At 39.6% G+C, this 10,651-nt stretch overlaps 1 protein-coding gene across 1 annotated transcript; it reads left to right on the top strand.

The window, feature by feature from the left end:
- The first annotated feature begins 6,626 nt into the window (after positions 1 to 6,626).
- On the top strand, positions 6,627 to 9,205 carry LOC107794024 (pantoate--beta-alanine ligase). The gene is made up of 4 exons (XM_016616478.2): positions 6,627 to 7,404; positions 7,813 to 7,926; positions 8,190 to 8,321; positions 8,764 to 9,205. Exons 1-4 carry the CDS (start codon positions 6,811 to 6,813, stop codon positions 8,878 to 8,880), a joined length of 957 nt encoding a protein of 318 aa, XP_016471964.1. The 5' UTR covers positions 6,627 to 6,810; the 3' UTR covers positions 8,881 to 9,205.
- Positions 9,206 to 10,651: the final 1,446 nt, after the last annotated feature.

Here is a 10,651-nt window from a genome sequence, read left to right as displayed (position 1 = left end):
CACCAGTAAAGAGTCACACTTGGCTTCAATGACTTCTGCTCCTAAGATTTTAGCTAGATCGAGACCTGTAATCATGGCCTCGTACTCGGCCTCATTGTTAGTCAACCTAGAAGTTTTGATAGATTGCCTAATAGTGCTACCCGTGGGCAGCTTCAAAACGATGCCTAGGGACACCACTTCTCGAACTAGGACACCACTTACCGCGATTTCCGAGATTGCTAAGTATACGTAAAGTTGCCCATCTGCCTTTGGAGTGTGAGGCAGTGGTGGGCTCGATAGGTATCGCTTCAATTTCTCTAATACCTGTTGGCATTCCGGGGTCCAGGCAAAATCATTTTTCTTTTTGAGCACAGAGAAAAATCCGTGGCTTCGATCCAACGACCTCGAAATGAATCGGCCTAAGGCAGCTACCCATCCAGTTAGCCTCTGCACAACTTTTACACTGTCCACGACGATGATGTCTTCGATGGCCTTGATTTTATCGGGGTTGATCTCGATCCCCCGATTTGATACCATGAAGCCAAGGAACTTGCCTAAACTGACCCCGAAAGCACATTTCTCGGGGTTGAGCTTCATGTTGTATTTCCTTAAAATCTCAAACATTTCCTGTAAATGAGCCAAATGGTCCTCTGCGCGCAGGGACTTAACTAGAATGTCATCAATATAAACTTCCATTGATTTACCTATTTGCTCTTCGAACATTTTATTTACTAGGCGTTGGTAAGTAGCTCCTGTATTTTTTAGCCCGAAGGGTATTACATTATAACAATATGTTCCATACTTGGTGATAAATAGAGTCTTTTCTCGGTCCTCTGGGTTCATTTGGATTTGATTGTACCCGGAATAGGCATCGAGAAAAGTAAGGATCTCGTGGTCGGTCGTGGCATTGATCATGCGATCGATGTTAGGCAGTATAAAAGAATCTTTGGGGCACGCTTTGTTTAAATCCTTATAATCTACACACATTTTAAGTTTGTTCCCTTTTTTAGGGACTACAACTACATTAGCTAATCATTCGGGATATTTCACTTCCCGAATGGACCTTATTTTGAGAAGTTTAATTACCTCGTCCTTTATGAATGCGTGCTTTACTTCGGATTGGGGTTTTCTCTTTTGCTTCACCGGTTTAAACCTAGGGTCCAAGCTTAGCCAATGCGTCGTTATCTCCGGTGGGATCCCTGTCATGTCTAAATTGGACCAAGCAAAACAATCTATGTTATCAATAAGAAATTGAACAAGCTTTTTCCTGAGTTCGAGGGTTAATCCCGTTCTCAGGTATACCTTTCGCTCGGGCAGATACTCGATCAATATGACCTGTTCCAGCTCTTCGACCATTGATTAGGTGGCGTCAGAATCTTCGGGAACAATAAAAGTTCGAGGGGTCAGAAAATCCTCCTCTTCTTCTTCTATCTCATGCTTCCCTGATTCGGTCGAGGCTGGTGGCTGTGATTGCTATTTGACTTCCTGTTTACCTTTGATGCTCGACCTTTCCGAGGTTGATAGTGTCGATATCGGCGTTACCTCATCTATCGCAAACATTTCCTTTACGGCATGCTGCTCCCCGTATACTATTTTTACACCGGCCGATGTCGGGAATTTCGTCATTTGGTGGAGAGTCGAAGGGACTACCCTCATATTGTGGGTCCAAGGCCTTCCGAATAGGGCATTGTACCTCATGTCGCCCTCGATTACGTGGAACTTGGTATCTTGAATGGTTCCATCCACGTTCACCGGTAGAATAATCTCCCCTTTAGTTATTTCACTGGCCATATTGAAGCCGTTTAAGACCCGAGTTGCGGCACGATTTGATTTTGTAGGCCGAGCTGATCCACAACCCTCGATCGGATGATATTCGCCTAGCTACCTGGATCCACCAAAACACGCTTAACTTGAACTTTATTTAAAAAGATAGAAATTACCAGAGTGTCATTGTGGGGCTGAGAAATGCCTTCTGCTTCTTCGTCATTGAATGATAAAGCGCCTTCGGGCACATAATCTCGTGTTCGTTTTTCCCTAGTGATTGATAGGTTAGTGCGTTTAAATATAGGTCTCTGTGGGATGTCGACCCCACCGACGATCATGTGAATGATATGTTGGGGTTCCTCCTGTTCATTTTTCCTATTGGCGTCCCTTTCTCTGAAATGATTCTTGGCTCGATCGCTGAGGAACTCTCAAAGGTAGCCCTCATTGAATAGACGGGCTACCTCCTCCCTTAATTGCCTGCAATCCTCGGTCTTGTGACCATGCATGCCATGATACTTGCACATCAAATTTGGGTTTCTTTGGGAAGGATCGGTTTGTATGGGTCTGGGCCACCTAGTATCTTTGATCCTTCCGATTGCCGATACAATGCCCGATGCATCGATGCTAAAGTTATATTCCGATAACCGAGGTGCCTCTGTGGGATCGGCATACTTGTCAAAACCACTTTTGCCCATAAGTCCCCGAGAATTCTGTCCTCGATCACTTCGTCGATCGTTCCGGGCGGAATTGCATCCTGAACCATTGTTCCTTCGATTTGCGGTATATGGTTGATATCGGTCTCTGTTCGACCTTGGCTCCCTGTCGACGTCCCTCTGGTTTTTAACTGCCGACCTGTTTGGATGTACTGAACCGGAAGGGGCTCCTAATTGGTCATCCTCGACCCTGATCTTCGATTGATATCGATTGTGCACATCTACCCAAGTTACAGCTGGATACTCGATCAAATTTTGCTTCAACTGACGTGATTCTATCGAACTCCGCTCGTTCAACCCTTGGGTAAAAGCTTGAACAGTCCAATCATCTGTGACCGGTGGCAACTCCATGCGTTCCATTTGAAATCGGAACACGAACTCCCTCAGCATTTCATTATCCCTTTGTCTTACCTTGAAAAGGTTTGATTTCCTCATTGCGACCTTTATGGCCCCGGCGTGTGCCTTTATGAAAGAATCCGCTAACATAGCAAATGAGTCAATGGAATTTGGCGGCAGGTTGTGATACCAAATCATTGCTCCCTTCGAAAGGGTCTCTCCGAATTTTTTCAACAGCACAGATTCGATTTCATCATCTTCTAAATCGTTACCCTTGATGGCGCATGTATATGAAGTAACATGCTCGTTAGGATCGGTGGTCCCATTATATTTGGGTATGTCTGGCATACGGAACCTTTTTGGAATAGGCTTCGGAGCCGCACTTGGAGGAAACGGCTTTTGTACAAACTTCTTCGAATCCATCCCTTTCAAGATTGGCGGTGCTCCCGGTATCTGGTCAACTCGAGAGTTGTATGTCTCCATTTTTTTTATCGTTGGCTTCGATTCTCTTCTTTTCTGATTCAATTCTTTTGGTGAGCTCCTCGAGCATTTTCATTACCGCAGGATTAGTCCCAGATTCGTTACCATTCGACCTTTCCGGTACTGGTTCGATACAGCGAGTAATTTCCGACTCGACCCTATTCGGAGCTCTATGTTGATTTTGTAACTAAGCAGTAGCGGCTTGCTGAGCCTGAAGCATCTCGAATATCACTTGGAGACTGACTCCTTCGTCTCATCTGCCATGTGTTCCTTGGTCACTAGATCGACCTTCTTTGCGTACGCTCCCATCGAGACTTGCGCCTAGGTCCGCATTTAGAGCAACGTGCGAACTGACATTGACCGGGTTGGCAACCGGTGCTTCCCCGAGATTAGCTTGTGGCACCTCGACTCCTGGAGCAATCACATTTTCGTTTCACCGTGGAATCCGAGGCCATTGTCACCGTGTGTGGATGCGTTTTGTGAGTTTGACATGTTTTAACCTGAAAACAAAGATACTTGACAAGAACAAGCATAAAATAGTGTGTTTTACCAGAATCAGTACTGAACAATCACTATTATCCTTAGCCCCTCGGTGGGCGCCAAACTCTTTACCCTAAAAATTGAGTAACAATTAAACTTATATTGTGGTTTTAAGGATATGTGATTTAAACCAGCACCAATTGATAAGCAACGAATTAAATAGATAAATTGGACAATAAAATAAATCAAACCGGTCTGCAAATGATGCCTTGACCTCGATTCGAGATAGTCTCGAGGTTAGTTAATAATAACAATAGAGAATAGAACAAACAGCGATGAACAATGATGAACAAAGAAAATAATGTATATGTATATTCTTATCAGTGAATAATGATGGTGTCCTACAAGTGAATGAGATCCCTCTTTATATAATAGAGGAATTCTAAATAAGGTACAACTCTAATAACGGAAGTAGATCCCATGATTGGCGCTAGTAACCGCTTTGATTTGATCTGTTTCGGGATTTCCGCCATGACTTTCGACCGGTTACTGATATCCCGCTATTCCGTTATTACGCCTTACTCAAAGTCAGTCATGCTCGATCTCGATTATTGCTAGCCTCGATCTCGATAAACACTTCGATCTCCAGGCGTGATGTTCTATCTTCGAGCTCGAGCCCAATCTATTATGAGATTACCCTCGAGGTAACTCCCCTGCCAACGAAATCGGGTATGCCCGATTTCGACCGTATACAATACCAACCACGGATTTCACTAACATTTCACAAAGTGTGTTTCCAATTTCCAATCACTATTTCAGTTAAATTATGTTGTCACCTCATAGGCTTGTACGTATAATATGTGCACAAGTTTGATGAATAGGTAAAGTCGACTATTGATTATACTAAAAAGGTTCATGTGACAATTGATACACGAGACTGGAGTTTGCTCATAGACATGGAATGAATTACACCAACAATATTATATATATGGACTAATTGTAATGTAATGTATGCAGAAATGTGGAAAAGTAGATGAACAAATAGCGCTGTTGAAACAAAAGTTGAGACAGATATACCAAGGGCAGTTCTTCAATGGTAGACCTACAAAAACTGCTCGCTCTCATGGGAAGAAGTTTCAGGTTTCTGTCAGGCAAGAGACAGCCAGTGAGCTAGAGTTGTGGTAATTAATTATACTACTACCTTTTACTTTCTTCTTTAATCTAAAATATTCCCTTGACTTAAATGTCAAAGCATTAAGCAATTAACTACAGCTTGAAGATGAGGCCCGAAATATTCTTGAAGATGCAATTATGCGGGCTCTGAAGATCCAAAGACAAAGAGTCGTGTGGATGAATTGGTGTTGGAATTGGACTCGAGCCAACCTCCACCATTCTTGCAAAACCTGGATGGAGACTTCATGAATGGGCTTGAACAGCTTATAAATGAATGGCCCCTTCAAAATCAAGAAGACTACCAATATTTGAGGAGATCTCTACCAATATTTGTCAATATTCAAATGATTTGGGTAGGATTGAAATATATTTATTAGTCATTCAAGTTAGGTGAAAATAAATAAGCTAAGAGCTGTGATCTGTGTAAATTGTGATGTAAATGAGATCTTTGGAAACAGTTTGGGGAAATGAATTGCTCTACTTTTCGTTGCTCCTTTAAAACACTCCTTACTCAAAGTCCTACGTTGAAATCTCTAGTCTCTAGTTAAAATACTGAAACTCTAATCATCTTACCACACCCCTGGACCCCCCTTGATGATAATAAACTACTCTGAGTTAACTGTTAAATGGGTGTGCTATCTTTCATAGAGTTTCAACTCTCTCAAACAAACCCTTCTTTAACAATGCAATACATTCATTCATTTCTTTTTCGACCTTTTGTGGAAAGTGTATATTGTTTCTTCTGAAGAATTTTTCTAGTCAGAAAATGCATAAATTATTTACCTCAACTCAAGCTTTACACGACTTTCTCGAACATCAGATACATATACACCACGAAGAAGTCGACGTCATCGTTACTTGAGAATCACACTATTTCGGCCCTCCAATCAAAACAAAATAATTTGGAGAAAAGAATTAAATGATACACAATTTGTACTCACATTCCCTATATTAATAAAATTACCTCTCATTATATTTGTTTGTAATTGCAGCCGTTTAATTTACATATTCTCAATTCGTCGCGAACAACTATGAGGGTGTTTAGCTAAACTTATAAGCTGGTCAACTGGCTTATAAGTACCTTTTGACTTATTTGCGTATATGTCAAACAGTCAAAGTGCTTATCAGTCAAGTGCTTATAAGCTAAAATCAGTCATAAGTTGATCACACCCAACTTATGGTTTTTCGGCTTATAAACTTTTAGTTTGACCAAGATTTTTACTAGTTTATCCTTAAAAATATTTTTCAATTCACAAAATACTTTTCCCAAAATAAATTTCCGAACTTTCTCGCCATTGCATATTCGTTGTTCATCCTTTTCTTTACAAAGAAATTTTTTAATTTATAATCTTTTATAAAAAAAAATTTAAAGGTATTTTAGTCATTTTAATAAAAGAACAGTTTATCCGCATTTTTCTGTTAAATATATTGACTGTTTATTATCAGTTTCAGCACGTCTATCCAAATATATAAATATTTAATTAAAAAATCAATTTCATTACTTCAAGTTAGATCTGCTATTTACAAGCTCTAAATATATATATATATTTCCTAATTATGAATTTATGATGCGAATCTATTAGCCGCCGGGCACATCCTCATAGTGTGATCTATATCTCGGTCTAATCCATCGGCCCACTTTTACCAAATTATCCTTTTTAGGAAAGTTCAATCGTTGACATAAAGCAAATTCTTCACCTGAAACTTGCTGAGTACCACCTATTGGCGGCTGTCCATCTTATAACCTTCCCAAACAATCCTATAGTTATACATAGAATCGATCGGCATAAATATAGTCGGTCAAAATCTTGGTCAATTAATTACTCCAACTGGACAGCTCCAATAAACACAATCAAGCAAAAATCATCCACAATACTAATTGAAAATGGCAGGTAAAGAACCAATCATCATCACAGACAAGGAAGAGATGAGAAAATGGACAAGAACCATGAGATCCCAAAACCATACAATTGGCTTTGTACCCACAATGGGTTACCTCCACGAGGGCCATCTTTCTCTAGTGCAAGAAGCACAAAAACACACTGACCTTATAGTTGTGTCCATTTATGTAAATCCAGGTCAATTTTCACCCAATGAAGATCTTTCAACATACCCTTCTGATTTTCAAGGCGATATTGAGAAACTCAAGTCTGTTGCTAATGGTGTTGATGTTGTATTCCACCCCAAGAATTTGTATGACTATGGGAATTCTGAAATGGGACTAATTAGGTCAGCTGAGAGGATTAATGAAAAAGAGAATGAGGGTTTAAAGGTGGTATCTTGTGTTGAAGATAAAGGGATGGGGCATGAAACTTGGGTTAGAGTTGAAAATTTGGAAAAAGGGTTGTGTGGAAAGAGTAGGCCTGTTTTTTTTAGAGGGGTTGCTACTATTGTCACCAAGTTGTTCAATATTGTTGAGCCTGATGTTGCTGTACTTGGCAAGAAGGATTATCAGCAGTGGAGGATTATTCAAAGAATGGTAAGCTCCTCTTGGTTTTGTTTTGAAATGTTGGATTGGTTTGTAGATGATCTTAGTTGCGCTCGGTGTTTCTATCAAATTAATGAAATTTAACTTTGAGAAAAGCACTACTCACAAATTGAGGTAATGTTTAACCTTAGTTTAGTGATAAAATTTTATGTTAAAAGATGCATGTTATGCATATGTTGTTTTGGTGCAAACACAAGTGCGAATGAGATTTTTCCTTTTGTGGATAAAGCAATCCAATATTACCAAATCTGCCCGTCTGAAAATAGAAGTGCTAGGTGGGAAATGTTATTGAAAAGTTACTTGATTTTTGTTACTTTGCTAGTCTAATCAAGTGGTATACCGTAAAGCTGAAGTCTGATGTGATTTTTAATCGATAGTCTCAAAGTAATTCTGTTTCAGGTCCGAGATCTTGATTTTGGCATAATGGTGATTGGTTCTGAAATAGTAAGAGAGCATGATGGCTTAGCAATGAGTTCCCGTAATGTGAAACTCTCGCCTGAGGACAGAAAAAAGGTGCTTCTTCTGCTGCCACATATTTCTTAATATGATGATAAACCTGCTTCTTTTACTGCTCTGGTCAATTCTAGGAGCACGAACCGAAAAGGAAACTTGGTTTTCTGTTGCCCTATATGCTTATGGCAAAAATTAGTTTATTGAAGATCAAATGTCCAGGACAATACATATGCAAAAGTTGATATACCTGGCAAGGCTCTCTCGTTAATATCTTCTGGCATTTGTGCTAATTGAAACTTTTTGCTCTTTCTGCTATGCTGCAGGCTTTGTCAATTAGCCGCGCATTGTCTAAAGCCAAAGTTGAAGCAGAAAAGGGCCAGGTAAGCTGCAGAGATCTGATAAATGTAGCCATTCAAACCATAGATGAAGCCGGTGGAAGGGTTGATTATGCTGAGGTGAGAACTTAAACAAAAACTAATGTCTCAATTACTTTAGGAAGTATGGTATAATCTTGTCAATTGTGCTTTCAAGGTCCTCTAGCTGTAAGTTGCGAGTACTATTGACCTGTCATGAATCATGATGTGTGTCAAAGTGGCTTTTTTAAGGAGTGAGTAACATGATAAAGCTCTCTCCAGTTACCTTTCCACCACTTAAATTCCAATGACATAAAAGTTACACCACTGTTTCCTTTACTCTCCTCTTGAACCCGGAGATGTATAAGCAATATTTTGTATGGTTAGCGTCTCAGAAGCTTTATCCGTGACAGTATCTGTCCAGTGTTCCATAATATTTTCGCTTAACAACATAAAAGGTTATCAATACAAAAAAAAATCTTTTCAAATAATTTCTTGGTCTAGTTATGTTGTTTTACATTGGTGACACCTTCTCCTGCATCAGATTGTGGAGCAAGAAAGTTTAGAGCCGGTGGAAACAATCAAGAGGCCAGTTGTATTTTGTGTAGCAGCATGGTTTGGGAAGGTCAGGCTCGTTGACAACATGGAAATAAATATATGAGATGGAGCCACCAAATATACGATAACCAAATATAAAAAAAAACTGAGGTGAAGTACAAGTCCCTGGTTTGCAAGAAGCTTTTGCAGTTTGTAAAAGCCATCTAAAAATGACTTTTCTCAAAGGAAGCCAACTGGAGAAGAAATGGCTTCAAGAGGAGGAATCATCTTTCCTACTGCATGTAGAATATGGATCACTTAGCTAGTTTATTCATGCTGAGTAGTACTAGAACCATATATTTTTTACTGATTCTTCGAGAAGTCTGATCATTCTCCGGACCGACCCCCCCCCCCCCCAGGGTAAATAAATCATTTGTTCGTTGTGGACGTTTTACTGCCCATTTTCTCCCTTTCTTGACGTAAAGTAGCATTTGAAGTACATCAGGATCAAGTCCTACAATGCTAAAACTTCTAAAATAAATTCCTTTCCAAAAGAAATTTATTACCACCACATTTCAGAAAATGGCACCCCAAACAAGAAAAAAAGAGACTGATGTCCATAGTTTGGTACAAGGTGCAAAGTTCGACAGTGTTCAGTTACATTTTGTTGTTTGAAAGAGACAGAAACCTTACTCCCTCTAGTTAGAGCATTTCACATCTTGTTCCTTAATTAGCAGTAACATGGATATAAGGACCGGTCTAGAACAGTTTGTCAGATAAAAGAAGATATATCACAAGCCAAATAAAGAATTACCAACAGGCAGTGCTCTAGAATTCTGTCCGGGCACCTTTCCACAATACAAGATGGTTCATACAATCATACTCAAGGATAAAGGAATAAGCCCACAGGATAATGCTGTCTCAATCTCTCAATCAAAACAAGCCAGAGATATCAATAAAAGGCTTTCGAATTCTCAACACACTCGACAGAAGCATATTTGCAGCCACACAAAAACCAACAAAATATAGAAGAAACATGATGAAATCACCCATAGTGAATTTATCACAAGCGCCCCTCACATTATCGTTTAAAATTGAAGTGTGCTATTAACTTTCCCTGCAAAACAGCTTTTAAAAGTCCAATCATAGCACAAGATTTAAACTAGTTCACATATAAGGAGCGCAAGAAAAAATGATAGCATAATAATGAAGCCCGTTCAAATAGAGAGGAGGAAAAGAAAGACACAGTTCACATTATTTCTCCTCTGGTTCCTTTGTTTCAGAGTCTTTTCCATCCAATTCAGAACCAACAAAATCAAGAATCACTATGTGACCTGGTGAACGAGGGAGACTCATTCAATAGTATACTCAAAAGAATTCAGCATTACAAGCTATACAGGCAGTGTCTCATGATACAGAGCATAGAACAAAAGATGTCACAACAAAAGAAAAAAAGAATTATAAGGAACTGACATGCCACTGCTACAAAGATTAAGTGTCACAATTTTCAATCAACATCCAGCCTAGTAAGGATGAGGAACCACACTAATGACAATTGAAACCACCACATACTGACAAAACTATGATCAGAATCAAGGCGATAATAATTCCCAAGACTATAAGCTTGATCTTCATGTTCTGCAACCACATCTTCCTCCTCATTGTTGTTCCTTGTGTCCTGAAATCTTGTGCCTGCAATAAGACAACAATTTCACTTAAATATTTCATGTTCAGATGGAACAAAAAAAAACAATAACAGCAATGCAAGTTCAGAAAGAAGGTAAAGGAACAATTAGGTGTAATGATGTAACAACACCTCACAGGGTTCAGTCCACTGGAGCAAATAAACCTTTACCAAGTTTCCTATAAAGTTAAAGGGAAGGAGGCCACTAGCC

The sequence above is a fragment of the Nicotiana tabacum genome, chromosome 19, assembly GCF_000715075.1.
Source record: "Nicotiana tabacum cultivar K326 chromosome 19, ASM71507v2, whole genome shotgun sequence".
In the NCBI taxonomy this organism is placed as follows: Eukaryota; Viridiplantae; Streptophyta; class Magnoliopsida; order Solanales; family Solanaceae; genus Nicotiana; species Nicotiana tabacum.
The sequence above is the reverse complement of the archived record's forward strand: the minus strand, read 5'-3'. Positions and strand labels throughout refer to the sequence as shown.